At 34.9% G+C, this 24,441-nt stretch overlaps 1 protein-coding gene across 6 annotated transcripts in view; it reads left to right on the forward strand.

Moving 5' to 3' along the window:
• Positions 1 to 24,441, forward strand: part of Acbd6 (acyl-CoA binding domain containing 6) — a 228,418-nt gene that overhangs the window by 108,829 nt on the left and 95,148 nt on the right. For 4 of the 6 annotated variants that reach the window (XM_021265332.2, XM_004853333.4, XM_004853334.4 and 1 more), the window contains exon 6: positions 10,717 to 10,806. The exons of the other annotated variants lie outside the window; for them this stretch is intronic. In XM_021265332.2, the coding sequence (XP_021120991.1) occupies positions 10,717 to 10,806 (90 nt within the window). The remainder of the gene's footprint in view (positions 1 to 10,716; positions 10,807 to 24,441) is intronic. 6 annotated transcript variants of the gene reach the window in all.

The raw sequence follows: 24,441 nt of genomic DNA on the forward strand, positions 1-24,441 counted from the left end.
AATTTATAAGTTATTGGGTTGCCTGAAATGCAAATCTTTGGATCTATGAATGTAAGAAATGACTTTTAAATAAAATATATTTGTAGCTCATAATGACATTATTTTATTAGGCTTACATATAGTTCCTTGTGTATACCTGTATTTATTTAAGTTGTAATTGCTACCATGTAATAAAATCTATATTCTTTTCTTTTCCCCTTCGTCGTTTACTCTCTCCTTCCTTCTTTTCCTTCTTTCCTTTATTTTTATTTATTTTGTGTGTGTGTGTGTGTGTGTGTGTGTGTGTGTGTGTCTGCTTTCTGGAGCTCAAACCCAGGGCTTTACACACACTAGGCAAGCATTCTACCACTGAGCTACATTTCCAGTCCAGAATATACATTTCTAATTTGAGAAAATTACATGATGCATGATGATTCCTACTGATATAATAATTAGGATATTGTCTCTATTTCACATAAGAGAAAAAATTTTGAAGTTACATTATATATCAGATCCAAGGTCCAAGTTTATAGCTACATGGTATTATATGTACTGACTTTCTATTTAAATTAGACTATTATATTTTAATCATTTGCTACATGCTTAGAAATTAAAGTAATCTGAAAAATAAAGAGATCTTAAAACCTATTTTTTTAAAGTCTTGCTTCAGTTTTTTATCTTTGAGCCATATTACCACAGCTTTTATGCCAAGTAGTTATGATTCTTCAAAGAAAATATCTTTTAAGAGGAAAAGATTATATAAATAATTTGTATAAGTATATTTAAGGTATGAGCAGAATATTTCTTACCAAACATCAGGCACAAATTATGGTTGCATAATTCTTGTCACATGTGTTATTTCTCAGATTAGTGCTACTTGCAATAGACTCTTAAACACATGCTTATTATTGGTAATATTTAAACAGTATTTTAAATCTTTCCAGTAATTTAAATTTGTTTTAGAATAAATGTAACAGTGTATTATTTTAGCAAAATAGATGACATTATTCTAATGCAGCTATGTGTCCTAAGGCCCCCCCAAAAATATTCATTCATAGTTCATTGATTTTCCATAGATCCTTATCTAGTGCACTACTTTCACTGAGCTCCTTGTTTAGTCTTTCATTTCTATCCTTATAAAGGCATAATTGGTATTATTAGCTATTTTTGTATGTTTATTGAGCCTTTAATAAAATATTTTTAAGCAGGTTACTTTTCTCTTGACTCATTTCCTTGGCTTGTTTTCATCTTCGGCTCAGGTTATAATACAATTTACATGCTTTTAACTTGAGAAACTGCTGCAAAATCTGGCAAAACCAACAGTATTTTTTAAAAACTATTAGTGACATTTGCAATACATAGTGATTACATTCTGCTTGGAGTTTGATACATGTACATATTACATCTTGGTCATTTTTACTACCCCTCCCCGGTGCTTCCCTCTCCTTTCCCCAAATCCCCTTCCCATCTCTACAGTGTCTACCTCCTTGTTTTTTAACATGCTCTTTTATTTTGCTCTTTATTATAGTTTGGGTCTTTCATATTACAGAAACCATGTGATATTTAACTTTTTGTAATTGACTTAGTTCACTTAGTATTATGGTCTCAAAATCCTTCCATTTTCTTAAGAATGACTCAAATTTATCCTCCTTTATGATTGAACGGGATTTCATTGTGTATATATACCACATATTCTTTATCTATTCATCTGTTCATAGACAAAGGCTACTTCCATGATTTAGCTATTGTGAGTTGGGGTTCTATAAACATGGGTATGGTTGTATCTCTGTAATATGATGACTTTAGCTTTTTGAGGGAAGATGTATAGCTGGGTCAAATGGAATTTATATTTTTAGTTTTTTGAGGAAACCCCATACTGATTTCCAAATTGGTTGTACTAGTTTACACTCCCACCAACAGTGTAGAAGGGTTCCTTTTCCCTTACAATCTTTATGGCATTTGTTGTTTTTTAGTTTGACTATGGCCATTCTTACTGGAATAAGGTGGATTTTTGGTGTTGTTTTGTTTTGCCTTTCTCTAATGGCCAAAGATGTTGAACATTTGTTCATGTACTTTGGCCATTTGTATTTCTTCCTCTGAGAAGTGTCTATTCATTTCATTTGCCAATTTTTTTTGATTGGGTCTTTTATTTTTTAAGGGGTTTGATTTTTTTGAGTTCTTTACATTTTAGTCCACTGTCCAAGGAACAGCTGATAAAATTTTTCTCACATTCTATAAGTTGTCTCTTCACTCTGTTGGTTGTTTCTTTTGCTGGGAAGAAGCTTTCTAATTTAGTATAATTCTATTTGTCAGTTCTTGGTATTGTTTCTTGTGTGGTTAGGGTTCTTTTCAGGAAATTTTTGCCTTTGCCTGTGTTCTCAAGAATTTCACCAATTTTTTTCCAGCAGATTCAGTACTTCTATTTTTATGTATCCATTTTTATTTGATTTTAGTACATGGATCAAGATTCATTCTTCTGCATGTGGATAATCAGTTTTCCCAGCACCATTTGTTAAAAAAACTATCTTTTCTCTAGCATATATTATTGGCTCCTTTGTCAAAAATCAGATGGCTGAAACTACTTGGGGTTGTTTCTGCATCATCTGTTGTATTACATTGGTCGATCTATTTTTGTGCCAGTACCATGCTGTTTTTACTATTATATCTTTGTAGTACAACTTAGAAATCTGGGATTGAAATGCCTCCTGCCTTGCTCTTTTTGCTCAGGATTGCTTTGGCTATTCTGGATCTCTTCTGGTTCCATATAAATTTTATTTTATTTTATTTTATTAGTACATGTTTGGAATACAGGATGATTACATTCATCATGGGGAGTTGGTAATGTATATAACACATTTTAATTCTTTTTACTTCCCTTTCCCTCCCTTTCTCCCCTACATCTCTTTGTCCCCTTCCCATTTGCAGATCTATCTCCCTATTTCATATTATCTTTCTTTTATTTTGCTCTTTAATTTATTTATACTTTGAGCTTCTCATCTAAGAGAAACCTTGCAATAGTTAAGCTTGTGTATCTGATTTATTTCACCTAACATTATGGTCTTAAGGTACATCCATTTTCCTGCAAATGACTCAAATTTATTGGTTCCGTATAAATTGTTTTCATTATAGAGGTCTTTCACCTCCTTAGTTAGTCTAATTTCTAGGTATTTAATTTTTTTAAGCTGTTGTGCATGGGATTACTTTCCTGATTTCTTTTTCAATGGATTCATTCTTGGTGTGTAGGAATGCTATTGATTTTTTGAATGCTATTATTTGTATCTTGCCACTTTCCTGAATTTATTAACTTCAATCTTTTGATGGAGCTTTTCGGCTCCTCTATGTAAAGGATCATGTCATCTGCAAGTAAGAATAGTTTGACTTCTTCCATTTCTATTAAAATTCCTCTTTTTTTCTCTCTCTTGTCTAATTGCTCTGGCTAAAGTTTCAAGTATAGTACTATCTTGAACAGTGACGGTGAGAATGGACACCCTTGTTTTATTCTTGATTTTAGTGGGAATTCTTTCAATTTTTCCTCATTTAATATGATGTTGGCAATTGTTGGTCAAAAATGGCTTTTTCCATTTTAAGGTAAGATCCTTCTATACCAGTTATTATCTATTGTGTATAAATAACACATTTTCCAACAGTACTAACCTAAGAGAAAAGCAAAAGTAAAAAGATTTAAAAGTCAGAGTCAGTATACTGATGGTAAGTTTATGCTTTTATTTAAGGTTTATCAACTGAAGGAAGAAAAAAATACATCCTTAAACTATATTAGAGTATATGTTATTTTGGTTATGTAGCTATTAAGATAATAGTTTGAAGGAGTTTTGTTTATTCATTCTAAGGACTGAGAGATTAATTACCAACTATCTATGCTTATTTACATTATGCAGACAGTGCTAAAAATCAATCCTATGATTGTACTATACATCAGAAACTTAATACAAAATCAGATAATGAAAGTAGTTTAAACCTTAGGAGATTTGACAACTTATTTTCTGTTTTGTTGAGTTGTAATATACATGACAAAATTTGCCATTTTAATCATTTCTAAATACACAATTTTGTGGCATTAAGAATTTCAGAATAGGTCCGGGGATTTAGCTCAGTGGTTCCGCCGCCTGCCTTGCAAGCACAAGGACCTGAGTTAGATCCCCGGTATCAAAAAAGAAAAAAAGAATTTCAGAATATTGTGTAACCACTGCCATGATCCATCTCCAGAACTTTTTTGTCTTCCCAAACTGAAACTCTGACAACATTTAACACTAACTCTCATTTACTCTTCCACAGCCTCTGGCAACCACCATTTCTATGAATTTGACTACTTTACATACCTTATATAAGAGAAATCACACAATGTTTATCCTGTGTTTGCTGATTTACTTCCCTTAGCATTTTCAAGGTCCATCCGTGTTGTGATGTGTCACAATTTTCTTTCTTTTTAAAACTGAATAATCTGAGATATAGACATAGATATATAATCTCAGGTTTGTCACATAAGAGAAATCATGGGATATTTAAGCTTGTGTATTTGACTTATTTCATTCATGTTCTCAAGTTGCATCCATTTGCCTATGAATGCCTCAAATTATCTTTCTTTATGGCAGAGTAGTACTCCATTGTGTATAAATATATTTTCCTTATCCATTCATCTGTTGATGAACATATGTACTGTTTCCAAGATCCAGCTATTATACATTGTGCTGCTATAAACATGGGTTGCATAATCTATTTTATCCATTTACCACATTTTGCTTATTCATATATGCATTGATGGATACTTGGTTTGCTTTCATATTTTGACTTTTATGAATAATGATTCCTGATGGCGGGCATATAATTTTTTATTTTTTGCCAACAATTTATTCTGAAAAATGTTAAATGTACATTTTATGTTAAACATCTGAATATCCACCACTAGATTCTACCACAAATATTTTACTATGCTTGCCTTATTGATATTTATTCATTTCTCTATCCATCAGTCTTTTTTTTTTAATGTAGAGTACACAAATAACAGTACCCTTCTTTCTAGATGCTTTGGCATGCACATAATTAACTAGAATTCAGGGGTTTTCCTCTTGAGATTACATTTATATACAGTGAAATTCACAAATCTTAAGTTCACAGTGAATTTTGATAAATGCATATACCTGTGTAACTGAAATTCCTATTAATATATAGAACATATAATCCCAGAAGTTTCCTTGTGTGCCTTCCCAGCCAATCCTTTTTCCTAATCCTAAAAAGGAGAACTGATATTCTTTACTGTAGAATAGTTTAGCTTGTTGTAGATCTTTCTGTGAATGGAATCATACATATACACTTTCCTGTGTAAGGCTTGTTTTTTTCAGCATAATGGTTTTGAGATTCATCCATATTGTTGTAGATCACTACTTTTTCCATTATATTGCTGAGTAATGTTCCATTTTGTGAATTCACCAGAACTTATTTGTCCATTGTTTTATGATGGATATCTGAACTTTTTCGTGACAACTTCTAGTGTTATTGCTTTTATCACCTATTTTATACAGGATGAAATAATATCTTCCTAGCTTATTCCTTTGTCTTTAAGTCACTGACATGGCTTAGTAAATACTTACGAAGGAATTTTTTAAAGTACTGTGTTTAAAAACATTCACATTCCCTGACAGCTGAACAATGCCATTTCTTCTTTCTAGATTGTAGTCATTGAAAGAGATCAAATATTTGCAGGCTTGATTATTTATTTGTTTATTAATTGATTGATTTTTGTTATGCTGGAGATTGATTCCAGGGCCTCGTGTAAGTTAGGCAAGCACTCTACTACTGAGCAACACCCCCAGTTCCTGGTTTTATTTTTTAATTCTGGTAAATAAATTATCCCACAGGGAGCCATTGGCTTCTATGCTAGGTAGATCTTGATATCTTAAACTGTCTTTCAATCTTCCTTCTGTTTCCCCCAGCAGCAGCAAAGAATAGATGACAGGCACAGGATAGAGGACATGGAGACATTATAGGTTATTGGTAGTTGAAGTCAGTGCTTATTACAATTGTAAATGTAAGCCCAAAGTTTTTACAAGGTTGACCCATTTTCAGTATTTTATTTGCTTATTAGACAGTACCGCATTATCTTTTGATAAAATGGCAAAGTGACAACTCTCAAAAATATTTAAATTAAAATGTACCAATTTTGTCACATATATATGCAGTGTGATAAAAATATGGTTAATGTTTAAATCAATTATAGTAAAAGGTATTATCATTAATCCCACTCAAAATACTTTCTCTTGGCTTTGAACGCACTTATCACATGGTTCTTGCCACTTTGAAGCAATTCTGAAAGTTCTCCTTTGTATCTTTAGTTGTGCTATTAATAGTTGCCTCAATGTCCTGAATTGATTGAAAACATGTACCTTTCATGATAATTTTGACTTTGAGGAAGAGCCAGAAGTTTCACAGTGCCAGATCTGGTGAGTAAGATGGATGAGGGCACACCATAAGATTTTTCCAAGCCTGTCTTTCCATTAGATGGTACAAAACAACAGCATTCACCGTATTTTTTTAAATTCTTTTATTGGTACATTTCAGGTATATAATACATTTACATTTACATTGGGTTCTTGTACCTGTACATGATGAATCTTGGCTCTTATTTTTTCCCCATTCCCTGTGCTCCCTTCACCCCCTCCACACCCTCCACCCCTCCCTATTTACATAGATTTCGTTTCCATTTTTTTTCTTTTCTCATAATTTTTCCTTTCCCTTCTTTCCTGTCCCCTTCCCCTCCCACCACCCCTACAAATTTGGACCTTTTAATATTTCAAATTATCGATTATTCATTTTTATAAAATGAAGTACTATTCAGCCATAAAGAACGAGAAACTAGAGTCATTTGTAGCTAAATGGATGCATATTGAGGACATACTCGTAAGTGAAATAAATAGGACACACATGTGTAAATACCAAATAGTTTCTCTAGTGTGAGACACCATATATTTTTTTTTATCATACCTCTTAAAGATGCTTAACAAAACAGGCCAGGGATTTAGCTCAGTGGTTCCGCCACGTGCCTCACAAGCTCAGGGTCCCAAGTTCAATCCCAGTACCCCCCCCCCCAAAAAAGCGGCAAGACACTAATGAAACAGGACTTCTAGAACTGCTTCCAAAGGTAGCAAGAATGATGGAATAAATATATTCAAGGGGGGGGGCTGGACACACTGAGAGGTATTAATGGCAATGTTTCTTTTGCTATTATAATTTTTAATATTTAAACATTGACTATATATTTAGAGCATCCTTTCTATATAGTATCTCATCTCAAAATGGCAAAAGGACATCAAAATTCATTATATAATAGAATCTTTCATTAAATTTTGTGATACCCAGAAAAAAATTAATTTTAAAAATTATACATGGTTTAAGAACAAATAATTGAGAATATCATAGAAGCATTTAAAATATTAAGACCTGCTCTTTGTATTTTCCCAAAGATATGAAAGTAATACCACTTAATAGGTTAGTTGCTACTCTGCACTTTCAAAGCACTTTAGAGTCATTCATCTGTCTGAGGTAGGACAGTATTAACATTATTGGTTAATAGATGAGAATCCTTTCCCCATTTTACTATATTTGAAGTGCAGAGCTCTGCAAACAGTGCCTGTAGTCTTCTGGTGACCTAATAGATTCCTTTTACTAATACCTCCCTCATCTCCTAAATACGTCTGGGATATTTTTCCAAAAGGATTTTAAAAACTAAAAACAAAGAGAGAATTGTTATGTGGTTTTGGTTGCAGTAAAATATATATTTAACCTGAAAATGTATAAGAGATTATAATACAAAAAAGAAAACAATACGTATAGAACTACGTAAACAATTTTTAAGTTTGGGTCAAGTATTGAAGCAGAGGGCTGGGGATTTAGCTCAGTGGTTTCGCTGCCTGCTTTGCAAGCGCAAAGACCCGAGTTCAATCCCCAGTACCAAAAAAAAAAAAGTATTGAAGCAGATATAGCTTTAAGGTATATCAAATTCAGTTTACCTTCTGGAGGAGAGTTTATGGACCCTTACACCTAAAATAATTTAATAATTGCATTGTATTGGTCTCAGTATGTTTTAGTAAACAGAGAGAGAAACCATGGATGTTTATTACCTGATTTTTGTAATAATTAGTTGTGGAGGTAGCATCTCTGTGAAATACTGGTAATATCACTTGAATAATAATCTTAAAAGCATGTTTTCAGGAACTTTATAGTTTGAAGGAGTGAAAGGTATAGACACTGTTGTGCTGGTCTTTGTTAATTCAAATATAGAGTATCATGTAGGTAAAACTTCTGAGGCCTGATCTGTTTTATCCCTTTTTTTTGGTGTCAGGGATCAAACTCGGGACCTTGCACTTGAGAGGCAGGCAGCGGAACCACTGAGCTAAATCCCTAGCCCTGTCTATGTTTATTTACAAGTATATTCAATCCTACTCTTGCTTTTGAACTTTTTAATGCTGTATAAGATATTAATCATTAGGTAGTCTTAATGTAGACATCTTTAGCACTTCTACAGAAAGTCATTGTCAGAGAATTTATTCTAATTCAAGGTTAATTAGTGTACCATTAAAATAATATGTTACAAAAATTAATTACATCACAGGTCAAAACACATGTTAAAAAGCTTAGTGTAAATGTCTGAGAGCACATCATCCTTCTTGAAACATTGCTATACGTTTGCCATCCTTCTGGAAAATATATCCAAAGAGAAAATCACTACTGAGGTCCAGTCATAGGTGTTTCCCCTAAAGTAAATTTTTGGCACCACATATGGCAAATTTAAAATATAACTCCCATTAACACTAAAATGTGTTGCTTGTCTGCTTTCTCATTGAAACAGTTAAGGATTTATATTTTAGCATTAGTTGACATAACCTCTTTGGGTCAAACCTAAGGAAAAATCAGGAAGCTGGTTGAGAGGTAGAAATTATCTGTACACCTTGTGGTAAAAGTACTAAATACATTAATATTCTGTTTTCCTGTTTAACTATTAGGGATGTGTTGGTATATCACACATATTTTTAACTATGAAGTAATTCTTGTTAATAGTTTAACTTAGTAATCTTAAAATACACACTTAAAATAAGTACTTAAAATGATAGAGACTTTGAATTTTATGTGATTGTTTTAAGGTAACAGCTGTGAAACAGTTATATTGAACTACAGAATATTGTAACATTGTTATTTGTTAAAAGTGTTCCATTAAAGTATCCATCTTTGTGGAAGATTTTTGAATTAGTACCTTAGTAGAAACAGATTAGTACACACTAGAGTTCTAAAACTTTTTAACATTTCAAGTGCTGCTCTAGAGTTCAAAAACATTTTTTTAAACTGGGCCTTTGAAGTGTTTCCTTCAAAAAAAAAAACTTTGAATGGGCTCTGAATACAGAATAATAAAACAATTTTGCTACTACAACAAATGGTGAATGATTTACCTACATTTACAAATTTTTGGATTTTCTCGCTTATGGGACCTGCATAAGCCTATTGGAAAACAGATATTTACAGGTAAATAAAACCAAACCAAGCAAATGAAAGTTTTTAAAAGAGACAATTTGTAAGAAAGTTGTCCTATCCTGTTTTTTGGTTTCAAGAATGGGTTCTGGTTTAATTCATTTGAACTAATAGGTGCATGAAGATAGTCTGAATGATGTAAGAGAATAGGCAACTTTAGAAAAGCTTTCTTAAAAGGTACTATTTACGCTAAAGCCATTCTTGTACTAGTTTATATCTATTTAAATCTTTTCTAAAATGAAATAAAGCAGAGATTTCAATTTGATGTGTAAAAAGCATTCTATTCTTTATAACAATAATATTACTACCCTCAAAAAGCAGTATTAAGCCAGACATTATTTATTCATAAAAGTTCAGACTTTTGGAGGTTGTGTTTATTTGAGAGGGCCAATTAGGCTTCTTTCATTAGGTAGACCAAGATTTTCTAATGGTAAGAAATAGAAATGACACGTTAACCGTAACTATGAGACTTTAGTAGACAGTATAGTAGGCAGTATACTACTATATTTAGATTTTTACTTCCTATCAGTCATCTATTGTTTTATAATTGCCTTTCATAGTCAACTATTTGATGATAAACACTAGTAGATTTTTCAGATATTTCAGAAGGTAAAGTTGTAACATTAAGTAGCGATGGTTAGATAGTTTCATTTTTTAAGGGATAAAGTTAAGGAAATTTAGATATAATTCCTTTAAATTATGATTTCTACCTTAGTTTAAGTATTCTTTTTGTCCATAAGATTTCTTTCACCTGAAGAAATGAACATAATAATTTAAGAAAACTATGTTTATAAATAAATTAAAATTTACAGGGCCAGGGACTTAGCTCAGTGGTTTCGCCGCCTGCTGCACAAGCGCAAGGACCCGAGTTCGATCCCCCGTATCAAAAAAAAAAAAATTTACACAGCGTTTTCTTATAGATCATTCATCCAGCAATTATTATCAATATTGCTCTGGTTAGTACCATTATCTCTATCCCATAGATTGCTTAAAGATACCAGTTTGTAATGAGTCCAGAAGTAGGACTCAGAGCTTCCAGTTGATTGATTGCCAGTTGCTCTTTTTATATTCTTCTTTTTTAAATCAATTGTTCCTAGAATAATGAACCTACAATTTTATTTTTGTCTTTCTTAAAACATTGTATCTTTTATATGGCCCCATAACTGAATTAGCAAATTAACAGAATTTTTTTTCTGTTTTTAGGGCAGAGCTCTACTCCATTGGGCATGTGATCGAGGACATAAGGAACTAGTCACAGTTTTGCTACAATATAAAGCTGATGTTAATTGTCAGGTAAGAGTGATAAAGAGGGAGCTTTTTTTTTCTTTTTTTATTTTTTGGTACCGGGGATCAAACTCAGGTCCTTGCTCTTGCACAACAGGCAGCGGCACCACTGAGCTAAATCCCCGGCCCTAGGGAGCTTTTTAAAAAAAACAAAAAAAAATGAAGTAAAATCCACATAACAAAATTTATGAAAATAACTTTTTTTTTTTTTGGTACCGGGGACTGAACTCAGGTACTTGCGCTTCCAAGGCAGGTGGCAGAACCACTGAGCTAAATCCCTGGCCTGAGAATAACTATTTTAAAGTATATAATTCAGTGGCATTTAGTACATTTCAGTATTATAACATCACTACTATATACATAGTTCCATAACATTGTATCATCCCAAAAGGAAATTCTGTACCTATTAAGTAGACATGTCCTGTTTTCCTAGTCCCAGATTTTGGCAACCACTAATCTGCTTTGCTTTTCTATGGATTCTAGGACTTCTGTGTCTACTCTGGGTATTTCATATAAATGGAATCATGAAAAGTATGGTCTTTCTTGCCTGGCTTCTTTTACTTACAATGTTTTCAAAATGTATCCATGTTGTAGCATGTAACAGTACTTCATTCCTCTTTATGGCTGACTTATATGGATATCCCCCAATTTCTTTGTCATTGACTGATGGACAGTTGTACCACTTCCACCTTTTGGTAGTTGTTACTAATGCTGCTATAAACATTCATGTATTTTGTTCGTTTTAGCATCTGTTTTCAGTATTCTTTATTTGGTTATTTCCCGAAAAGCAGATGCTTACCTTTTGGAAGCCCATTCCAACTGTTTTCTGTATGAGACATGCTACTTTACATTCCTACCAGCAATGAATGATGCTTCTGATTTCACCACATCTTTAACACCATTTGTTAGTTTTCCTTCTCTTTAAAATGGTCATCCTACTGTGTGTGAAGTTGTATAGCTTTGGATAGCCTTTCCCTAAGGACTAATGTTGAGTATTTTTTCATGTAATCTTTGGGCACTTGTATATTTTCTTTGGGTAAATATCCATTCATGTCTTTTGTTCAGTTCTAAAGGATTGTTTTTTCTTTTTGTTGTTGTTTTAAGAGTTCTTGATATTCTAAATACTAGACCCTTATCTAATATATTTTATAAATATTTTCCCCTTTTTGTGAGTCTTCTCTTCACCTTCTTATTATATCCTTTGGTATACAAGTTTTTTATTGTGATGAAATCTAGATTTTTTTTCTTGTGTTTACGGTGTCATATCTAAGAAAGCATTGCCATGTACAAGGCCATTAAGACTTACCCCTGTGTTTTCTTTCCTTTCTATTGTAAGAAAATATGCATAACACAAAATTTACTTTTTGAATCATTGTGGCAGTTCCATGGTATAATGTTTAGCACTCTGGGCTCTAAAATCATTTTGAAGTACACAGTTCTGTGGCATTCACATTTTGTACAACCATCACCATCATCCATCTCCATAATATTTTTGTCTTCCCAAACTGAAACTCTGTACATATTAGCACTAAAACCCCCTTCCCCTTTCCCTCAGCCCCTGGGAACCACCATTCTACTTTGTTTCTCTATGAATTTGACTCGTCTAGGTACCTTGTTTAAGTGAACTTACACAATATTTATCCCTCTTCAACTAGTACAGTTCACTTTAACATTTTGTCTTCAAGGTCCATCCATGTTATAGCATGGGTGAATTTTTTCTTTTATTAAACCTAAATAATATTCTGTTGTATATATTTACTACAATTAGTTTATTCAAATACCCATCAATGGATGCTTGGTTTGCTTTCACTTTTTGGCTGTTGTGAATGAGACCACTATGAACACAGACATATAAATGTATATTCAAGTCCTTGCTTTGACTTCTTTTGATTGTATACATGGAAGTGGAATTGGTAGGTCTTATCTTTAACTTTTTGAGAAACTGTCACGTTGTTACACATAGCTGCTGCACCATTTTACCCCACCAACAATACACAGATGTTCTGTTTTCAGCCATTCAGTGTCTGATTTAGGTGCCTTTTATTTTGCTCTCCTGCCTAATTGCTTTGGGTAGACTTGCCAGTATGCTGATGCATAAAAGTTGGGGGAAGAGGGGATCCTTGCTTATTCTGGAAATTTGCTTTTTAAATTAGTGTGCTAGATATAAAATGCTTTTCCATTCCACTCCAGTCTCCTAGGCCTGTTGGCCTATCTTGGATCTTTGCAAGTCTGAATGAAGTCATTTCTAACTATGCCTCAAATTCAATTCATTCTGTATCTCCTATTTGACCTTGTAGATTTCACTTGTCCCCTTTTTACATTGCTATAATAAAATGTCTCAGGCTGGGTGTCTTATTTCACTCACAGTTTTGGAAGCCGAAAGTCCAAATAGCATGGGCTCAACTCTGTTGAGGGCCCCTGGGCTGCACCATATTATAGTGAATGGCATCACTGCTGGAGTATGTGTGAGAGGAGATATTACATGATGAGATTGGAAGCCAGAGAGTGATTCAGAGGTCAGGATCACTCTTTTATAATAACCCTCTCAAGAGAACTAACCATGGCCCCACAAGAACAACATCAGTTCATTGTAAAGGTGGAACACTCAGTGACCTAGTTCTTCCCACTAGACTTTACCTCTTAAAAGAGTCTGCCATTTCTTAACATTGCCACACTGGGGACCAAGCTTCCAGCACTTGAACCCTTTGGGGATTGGCTACATCTGTGATGGGTAATCTTGATTGTCAATTTGATAGGCTTGAGAGATGCCTAGGAAATTATTAAAACATACTTCTGGGTGTGTTTGGGTGGATCATGGTGGTGTAACATTGACAACTATATCTGGTGCCTGGCCCCTTCCTCCCTGGCCCTTCCCCTGTGCTCTGTTTTCTGGCAATAAGCAGCTTTGATCTTTGCTGTCCTCTTTCTGCCGTGGAACCTCCTGGTCATGGACTGAACCTCTGAAATGGATGCGCCAAAATAAACCTTTTCTCTTTTAAGTTGTGTTATGTCACGTATTTTGGTCACAGTGAGAAAAAGCCGGCCAGTACAACACCCAAACCATAGCATCCACCTTCTCTAATTTCAGTTCAGTTTTATACTCTCTTTTGCTATTATCTTCATTCCCATTTCCTGTATTTCCAGCTGTTATTGTCCTGGCAAAACTCTAATTCTGATTAATCCAATTGCTTGCCTTCTGTACATCTACACCTGGGTTCTGGGCAAAGCTAGAAAAAAAATTCAAATGACTCTGTTACCATAAAGCATGGTATCTCTCATTAAGTCTTCTGGTTCATCTTATTTCCAGAACATCTCCAGTTTCACAGAAAATTAGAAGAAAGCTTAATTACTAACCCAAATCTCAGCCAGTAGTTCCAGCCACATATATTGTCTTCAATTTCCCTCAGACACTTCAAATTCACAGTATCTAACACTAAGCCTACTGTCCTAACAACTGTCCTCCCTTATTCACTATAATTGTCACCATCATCCAAGCAATCACACTTGATCACACTTGATTTTTCTCACTCACTCAGATTCTTTAGGTTCTGCCTCCTAAGTAATCTTATTCACTGAAATCTTCCAACTTCTCTATTCAACACTGACAGTATACTAATTCAAACTTCTTAGACTAGCTGAGCCAGTCCCAGCACCTGGAAGGGAGCTCCCCCACCGCCATCCCAGGCTCCTAGGGCAGAGAAGGTGAGCTGGTCCCAGCACCCAGAAGGAAGCTCCCCACTGCCACCCCAGGCTCCTAGGGCAGAGAAGCTGAGCCAGTCCCAGCACCCAGAAGGGAGCTCCCCCACTGCCATCCCAGGGTCCTAGGGCAGAGAAGGTGAGCTGGTCCCAGCATTTGGAAGGAAGCTCCCTGCTGCCATCCCAGGCTCCTAGGGCAGAGAAGCTGAGCCGGTCCCAGCACCTGGAAGGGATCTCCCCTGCCTCCATCCCAGGCTCCTAGGGCAGAGAAGCTGAGCTGGTCCCAGCACATAGAAGGGACCTCCCCTGCTGCCATCTCAGGCTCCTAGGGCAGAGAAGCTGAGCCAGTCCCAGCACCCGGAAGGGAGCTCCCCTGCAGCCATCCCAAGCTTCTTCCTATATCCTTGACATCCTACAGTATGTTACCCACTTTTCACCTAGAAGGGCTTCCACAAATGCAAATATCTTCTTGTTTACTTTTCTTTTCTAAGAGAAAATCTTATTTGCCCTATAAAGCCCATGATCTGAGCATAGTCTACCTCTTCATTTGTCTCTAAGCACATTCCTACATATGTCCTTTGCCTCATATACTAAGCTCCACTCATTCTTTTTTTTTGGTACGGGGGATCAAACTCAGGTCCTTGCACTTGCACAGCAGGCAACAAAAGCACTGAGCTAAATCCCCAGCCCTAAGCTCCACTCATTCTAAAGAACTTGACATATTATTTACATTTTGTCCTTCATATGGATAATTTTCTCTTGCCTTTGTTCTCCTTCCTAGGCCTGAGTTTATACATAATTTCCTTTAGGAAGTCCTCCTTTAATCAGCTAGACACCTGTAGTGTCTTTGTTTCCCAGCCACCCAGTTTTCTTCTCCACAGGCAGTACCTATTATCAAGTTTTGTGTATCCTGTCAGGATTCATGATATATGGCTTCCTGTTCTTAAGCTCACCGAATAGTTGTGTTTCATCACTTTGTTTTATAATTGACTACTTACAAGTCTGTATCCTCAATACCTCTATGTACAGGTACCAGAGTTTGGTTGTATCACCATTGCTAGCATAACATCTGACCTATAGTAGGTGCTTAGTGACTAAATGTCGAATAAAGTAATATCAGCTAATGAATAAGTTAAACATTAAATGTTAGAAAAATAAAAAATAAGAACCAGAAAGAACCTAACCATCTAACAAAACCTTTGGGAATCCTTTTTGTTTTATTAGAAGAAATACTTCTTTCCCCATTAGACTTCTGTGCCGTGTTAAGTAGAAATACAGAAAGGAAAAAAACTCAAAAAGTACAAAAGATTAATTTTTAAAACCTCTTTCTTACAGCTTTGTTTCCCAGCCACCCCGTTCTCTTCTCTACAGGCAGTACCTATTATCAAGTTTTGGTTTTTTGGGGGTTTTTTTTGGTACCGGGATTGAACTCGAGTCCTTGCGCTTGCGAGGCAGGCGACAGAACTGGGCTAAATCCCCAGCCCTCTATTATCAAGTTTATGTGTATCTTGTCAGGATTTGTAAGATTTGTTTTTTGTTGTTTTTTTTTTTGGTACTGGGGATCGAACTTGGTTCCTTGCACTTGCAGGGCAGGAAGCAGAGCCCCTGAGCTAAATCCCCAGCAGGATTTGTAATATATTACAATTTTTTGCCTTCTTTTTGAGACAGGGTCTCACTGTGTAATTCAGTTCAGGCTGGCCTTGAACTTACTATGTAGGCCAGGACTCATGGTGATCCTCCTGCCTCAGTCTCCCAAGTGCTGGGGTTATAGGCATGTGCTGCCACACCTGGCTACATACAATCTTATACAATGGCAGTTTGATAACAAACTACATCCACTATTTTATAGATTGCTTTATTATTATCCTGAAGATTGTTCTACATCAATACACATAGTGCTGCCTTTTTCTTTTCAACAGTACAAAATATTCCTTGTAGAAACATATCAGAATTTACTTACCTAACCCTATGTCTAGTTATACTTTCATCAGCAATGAGAGAATTCTTATTTCTTCGCCTTACTAAAATACTTTGTCATAATACTTTTTGTTCTCTTTGTTGGATGATTTTTATTTCCATTTCTCTTATTAAAAATACTGAGCATCTCTTTATATGTTTAAGAACCATTTATATTTTATTTTTTGTGAACCATCTGTTGATGTCTTTTGCCTAGTTTACTGTTTGATTGTTAGTAATAATTTCTTAATTCATAGGAAACTTTTATATATTAGGGAAAATTAATGATATGTTAATATATCTTTGTGACATATTAAAACTTTCTCCCATGTTTTCTCCTATACTTTCACCATTCCATGGTTTCTTTGATCCATCTAGAATTACTTTATGTCTTGTGTATATAATAGTAACCTTTGCCTTTGTCCAGGAGATGACTTTATCTTTGTCCAAATGATTACCCAGTTGTTCCAGTAATGTTCCAGTGATGTTTATTGAATAGTTGATAATTTTTCCTCTTGCAATTTATCATATTCTCAATTCTCCCCTGTATTTGAGTCTATTTCTGATCTTGTCCTTTCATTCAATTACTCTGTTTTTCTGTTCATGTTCTCTTTTTTTTTTTTAATTTATTTTTTTTGTATTAAATTTTTTTATTGGTACATTGTAGGTATACAACACAATTACATTTCTCATTGGGAATTGTACCTTTACATAATGCATCTTGGTTCTTATTTTTTTCCCCATTCCTAGCCCTCCCTTCACGCCCTCCACCCTTCCCTATTTACAAAGACTTTATTTCCATTTTTTCCATTTCTCAGCATTTTTTCCTTTCCCTTCTTTCCTTTCCCCTGTGCCTCCCACTACCCCTACCCCTTTGGACCTTTTCTTCCTATTTTACATTATCGATTATTCATTCTAATAATTGGTACATTTTAGGTATACAATATAATGACATTCATCATTGGAAATTTGCATCTTCACATAGTCTCTCTTGGTTCTTATTTTTCACCCTTGCCCAGCCCTCCCTTCAACCCCTCCAGCCCTCCCTATTTACAAAGATTTTGTTCCTATTTTTCCATTTTCTCATATTAATCCCATTCCCTTCTATCCTTTCCCTTAGCCCTCCCACTTCCTTCCCCTTTGCCCCTTTTCTTCCTATTTCACATGACCTATTATATCATGTTCTCTTTTAAGGATTCTGGCTTCAAAATATTTTATATCTAATAGGGCAGACTTCTTCACTACTCATTCAGACTATTTCCTACTGTATTTTGTGTATTTTTCAGTGTAAACTTTTGAAGTCATCATTTCAACCTCTGCTTTCCTGAATCACCACTTTCACTAAGTTAAAACAACAACAACAAAATCTGTTAATGTATTCATGTCTTTGGTTGAAATTGGAGGTATTTTAGATGAAAATGTTCCCAATATAGGCATTGCCTGAAGTTTTTGCCTTGTTAGTTTCTTATATTCTACTTGTTTGAATAATATAAGGCAGGCAGTTTAAAAATTGCCATATATGGTTTTATAGAATACTCCTTAATGAATATCAGCTTTAATGCAAAGTACAAGTTCCATGTGTGTTATTAGGATAGATCTTTTAGGATAGTATGCCTGGCACAATATTTTCCTTGCCTATTTTTTGCATTCACATGACCATTTTATATTGCCTCTAGCCTTGGTTTTCCTTTGTTCTTGACAATCATAATTTAGACCATCTAACTTCAGTTAATTGGAATGCTGTTGGTTTTGTCAGTTGATAACATGCTTCCAAGTCAGGGGTCTTTTGGAGATTAGCTCTCAGAATAGCTGTTCCTCTGTAATTTCTTCTTTAGTTTCGTTATTGAAAAATGCTTTTCAAATATAGACAGTACAAACATAATAAATGAAAGAAAGGTTCATCTCCCTCATGACTCAGGCTTTCTTAAACAACATTATTATTGACTGGCCTATCAGTTGCCAAAAAGGAAAATCAATTTTATTAGAACTATTTGCTTGGCCACAGATCTTGGTACTAACGCAGCATAGGCAGGCTGATGTTATCAACTCTCCGAAGAATAATTTTTATCATTAGTCTGAAATGAAGTAGTAATTAGAGATATGTCAAAGTCTACTTTGTATTTTCCTGCCATTTTTACTCTTCAGGATATCTCATATGTTCTTTTATTGTACTGCAGCTTCTATGTTCTCTGGCTCTGATGGAATTAGAACTTGTAATTTTATTTCTAAGAAAGAGCCATTATAGACTTTTTTTCTTTTCTGGCAATATTATGAACACAGTTTTGTCTCTTCCACTGCTTAGTATCAATTTTCGGTTCAACTCTGAAAGTTAGGTTTTTACAAGGTTTTGGATTAGGATATGGTTTAAACCCATATGTACATGTGTGCATATACATACACACATATATAAACAAACACAGACACCCTTCTTGGCTTCTTGCCTAACTTTTTTAATCCCTGAGGAAAGATTATAACCACCTCAAAACACATTAAAAGATATTTGGATCCTAAAGATTTGTTGGTGAATTTTCTCAAATTTGTTGTAAAGTAATATTAAAGCAATAAATGGGGCACTTTGAAGAGTAGGAACATCTGTGGTATTATACAGGTCAAAAGAAAAATGTTTTATTTGAGTGGGATGGAAATGTTTAAGGACTTAATGATTTAAAAATTACATCAGTGTATAAAATAACATACCTTCAGCTGGGGATTTAGCTCAGTGGTTTCGCCGCCTGCTGGGCAAGCGCAAGGACCTGCGTTTGATCCCTGGTACCAAAAAAAAAAATGCCTTCTCAATAAATATCTTGGTGACTGTTTATGTATTGTGAAAGATTTCAAGAACAGGAGAAGAGTGCAAAGGAGTAAATAAAACTTTCTTTAATCTCATTACATGGTTTATATGTACAGAGGGATGGAATAAGATATAAAGCATTTTTTTAGTGCCAAGCATTTTATGTGCATTTTTTAGTCATCATGTCAATTACATAATGTACATTTGTTACTATATGCATCTTACTAATGAACAAATGAGCTTAGAGAAGCTAGAAAGTAAAAAAGCTTATAGGTGAACATCTCACTCTGACTTGAAAGTCCAGGCTCTTAACATGCCACTATAGCATTTGAATACATTTCATTCTCTTCTTTATTTTATCTACTTAACATATGTGACATATTATAAGCTATGCAAAACAGTATATTATTGAGGTTCTGATTTTCTTTTTGTATTTATTTGGGAAATTTCTATTTAGATCCTATGCCCATTTTAAAGATTGGGTTACTTACCTGTGATTGAGTTGTAAGGCTTATTTATGTATTCTGGATTCAAGTTTCTTTTCAAATATATAATTTGCAAATATTTTCCATTCAGTGGATTGTCCTTTCATTTGCTTGATAGTCTCCTTTGGAACATAAAAATTTTAAATTTTTAGTCCAATTTATTTTTTATTTTGCTGTTTCTGTCACTCCCTTTAAAAAAAAAAAGATATATAAAGGGATTTATTAGGCAGAATTTTAAAAGTACACTCTCAAAGAAATAGAATGAGACCCCTCAAGAGAGAGACGAGTTATAATTTAGAGAATATTTGGTTTTAGCAGTGGAAATCTGTGGGATTTGTAAATCTATAGGAAGTTCCTTCTTCTTCTTCTTCTTTTCTACCCCTGCCCTTGGTTTTTTGAAACAAGATCTTGCTGTGTAGTTGAGGCTGGCTTTGAACTCACTGTGTAGCCCAGGCTGGCCTTGAACTCACAGCAGCCCTCCTGCCTCAGCCTCCTGAGTGCTGGGATTACAACTGTGTGCCACCATGTCTAGTTGAAATTCATTCTTGTTCTTGGTTTAGGGGCAAAGGATGGCCCACCCACAGAAAGATAATGGCCCACTTTACAGGAGAAAGGCAGGGACCTGGCCTGTAGTATTTCTTAAGATCAGGTTTCTGCACTTCATTGTGTCAACTAAACTAATTTATGCATTTTAAGTATCTTTAAGTGATTCAGGCTGTGATGAGCTAAACTGATTTGTAGACTTTAAATATCTTTAAAGGATTTGAGGTGTGATGGACTTATAAGAAAAGAAATATAAACAAGCCTAAAGAACACAAATATGGATAACTTTGGGTGATTTTTGGTTATATTGTGAATTTGCAGTCTTCTTAAAAGTATAATTTTTAAACTATGATTTTCCGTGTCTTCTTTCTACCTATCTTTATTTCTTCTATCCTGCCTCATCTCCATCCATGCTCACCCCTCCCTCCACTTTGATTCCTTATTCTTAAGGGATGCAGAGAGACCAGAGGTCAGTCTTCTTATGGCTGATTCAGACTGAGGGGGAATGCTGACCTTGCCTAGCTAGAAATCAAAAATCTCACCCTGACTGATCTAAAGGAGACATTTATAGGACTGTTGGATTCTGTTCTTCAAAGAACCATCATTTTTTTTGTTTGTTTTTGATACCAGGGATCGAACTTGGGTCCTTGCACTTGTAAGGCAGGCGGCAGAACCACTGAGCTAAATCCCTGGCCCAGAATTATCATTTTTTGATAGTCTGGAAAATGAGCAGGGACATTAGCAAATCATTGACACTTAAGCTTCCTTTTATAACCATGTTAAATAAGCAGGTGCTAAAACATAAAAGAAGAATATTGATGAATAGTGGTGCCAAATTTTTTAGAAGTTATACAAAATTAGGCAGTGTGGGGCATAAGCCTTTTATCTTTAATATTAACCCCTATTTGTCAGAGTTGTTAACCTAAGTACAACAGGTGGAATTTAACAGACTCCTTCCTGTTTGGTCAACAAGAAATCAATATCCCCCTATGTTAATTATAACAGTAGCCAAAGAATACCCTAATTAAGAATATCTATGTTTTTGTGACCATTGACCCATTCAAGTTTTTTACTATAGAACTTGGAACTCGGATATGGCCTCTGTTTTGTAGACCTGAAGATCTTTTGTAGTGACAGGTTCCAGATAACTTAAACATACAAAGTCTGAAGTAGGTAGTAGTAGTTAGTTTATGTCACAAAGGTATCAAAGCTTAATAGCTAGGGTGTTTACATTGCCATTTTTATTCTATAGGCACCTATACAGGAAGTCAAAACTTTACTTCAGGGATACTTAGTGTTACAGGCATATTTGAAAACTGCCAGTACGGGCTCACTCATGTAATGTTTAGGGCCTCTTTTTATATCTACTGTAGCTTTTTTGTTTTTATATTATTACTAATTACTCCTTTTTTGGTTATATGTTCCTGCTGAATGTTTAAGACCAAGTTAAAGTAAGAATTGTGTTAGTCAAAATCAATCTGTCTGTCTCTCTATAGGTCAGTTAAGGCTCCTCAGGAGTTATTCTGGGGGCTGTGAGAAGACTCAGCACCTCTGGTTTTTCCCTCTACAAGTTGTTTGATTTGCCAGGATGAGTTACAGTCTTGCTTGGCCATATGATTTTCCTTGAAAAGAAAGTCCTCTCTTTAGTGACCCTCCTTTTTGAAAAATGCACAGTTGGTTGGCTCATTTCCTTTGGAGTCCAAGCCCACTTGGGAGGTTGGGTGATTCACTGGAGTTGTAGGGCCCTTGCAGAGGAGTCACACCATGCCCTGGGTCCTCCTGACCTTGGACAGCAAAGGCCAAAATGTTGGCTGTGCTCTTACCCCTTTTATTTTTTTTAACCTTGTCTGTAAGACTCAGTTGTGGAATACCCAGAAGATCAGTAACACCAATCTTCAAATGAGAGCAGTGGGTCTTAATTCTAAGTATCATAATCCTTTGTGACTGTAAGACACTCTGAAATATAAAGTATGACCAGAGAACAGCTACTGCTTCCATTAATCATGGTCCACATTAGTATTGGGACCTGTCCCATAGGCAATGGCCTACCATCTAACATACTGTTTAGGTTATCTTTTAGAAGTCATATTCCTGTAAAATGTCAACAGATAACAATTGTAAAGTTTTACAAGGAAAATTCACAATAAAAATAACAAGAGCAAACAGCATTTCAGGATAACAATTATGATATTATTAGATTTGTTCACCTCTAAAAATACATTTAAATTCTCATTTTAATATAAAATAACATCAATAATCAGTTCCCTTTATCAAATTACAAAATGTTAAATGACATATATTTTCACCTAAATTTGCTACTTTTTAAATAAAGTAGCTTTCTAAGTAGAATGTACTTGTTTACAGATATACTTTATGGATTACTAATGCCCAATCTTTAATTATGAGAGTATCACTGCCTAGGAGGCATGGTGTTTAGCCACATCTAGCTATTATAATACAATTAAGAACACAAATATAAACCTGAAAAAAGTCTAAGTAGTTTTCTTGAGGACACCAATATGGTGAGATATTGTCCTAAGTTTTTCATTGTAAAAGGCTTGTATATTTGGGGAACTTAAATGTATTTAATATACCAAGAATTTACCAATACTTAGCATCATAACTATATAGAAATCTTTTACATATATTAACATAGTTTTTACTCCCAAGGTGAAATGTAGATTCCTTTAACAGATTTACAGTGTGACAGTACTGACGAGTCAAAGATATCTTCAGACTTCCTAAAGTTTAAGAAACTGTTAATGGATCACGATTAGATCTATTACCCAGGGCCAGGGATTTAGCTCAGTGGTTTCGCCACCTGCTGCGCAAGCGCAAGGACCCGAGTTTGATCCATGGTACCAAAAAAAAAAAAAAAGATTTATTAACCACCATACAAGTGTATCTCATTTTTTTTTTTTTTTTTTGGTACCAAGGATCAAACTCGGGTCCTTGTGCTTGCACAGCAGGCGGCGAAACCACTGAGCTAAACCCCCAGCCCAAAGTGTAACTCATTTATACAATAACAAACTGCTCATTTAGTCAAAACCAGTAGACATAGATCAAGTTTTAAATGGCAGGACTGAATTTTACAAATTCAAAGAGTAAAAATATCAAAAATTATCATTTTATATGTTTAAGGTTTATATATAATGTATATTATATTAAAAAGAGCACTTATTGATTACTTTGCATGCATGAAACTTATATAATCTTAACTCTATAAACTTCTTTTGAGAGGGGTACCAGGGATCGAACTCAGGACCTTGTGCTTGCGAGGCAGGCGCAGCACCACTGAGCTAAATCCCCTAAACTTCTTAACATTAGATGAAGGTTGGACTTGCAGCATACTTCATCCTCAGATGTTTGCACATCTTTAGTCTCAGATACATACAATTTTTAAGGTAATCAAAAGCCTACCAACAGAAAACACAAGAAATTATCTTAATAAAACACAAAACCTGCTAGGCCTGGTGGCACACACTTGTAATTCCAGCACTTGTGAGGCTGAGGCAGGAGGATCACCATGAGTTGGAAACTGGTCTGGGCTACATGGTGAGTTCAAGACCAGCCTGAACTACAGAGCAAGCCCCTGTCTCAAAAAATAATAATAATATAACAATAATAATGCAAGAAGTTATTTCAGTACTTTTGTATTTATTTAAAAGTGATTTAGGGTCTAAAATATATAGTCTATTTTGGAGAAAGTTCTGTGAGCTCCTGAGAAGTATGTGTACTCTGTTGTTTGATGAAAAACTATAGATAATCTGCTTAATTCATTTGTTCAATGATTTGGTTCAGCTGGGCATGGTGGCATATGCTTCTAATCCCAGCACTCAGGAAGCTGAGGCAAGAGGATCACTGTGAGTTCAAGGCCAGCCTAAACTACATAGCAAGACCCGGTCTCAAAAAAAACAAGAAACACCAGGGATTGAGCTCAGTGGTTTTGTCGCCTGCTGCGCAAGCGCAAGGACCTGAGTTTGATCCCCGGTACCAAAAAAAAAAACAAGAAAAAAAATGGTGTGGTTCAACTGTGAAATATCTTTGTTGATGTCTTGCCTTTTGACCTATCTTGTGAGAGTGGGGTATTGAAGTGCCCCACTATGATTGTATTGGTCTCTATCCTGTATGTCTAGTAGTTTTTGTTTTATGAAATTGTGTGCACCAACATGT

The sequence above is a fragment of the Heterocephalus glaber genome, unplaced genomic scaffold (assembly GCF_053883595.1).
Source record: "Heterocephalus glaber isolate CG9 unplaced genomic scaffold, H.glaber_assembly_v1.0 deba00001600, whole genome shotgun sequence".
NCBI lineage: Eukaryota > Metazoa > Chordata > Mammalia > Rodentia > Bathyergidae > Heterocephalus > Heterocephalus glaber.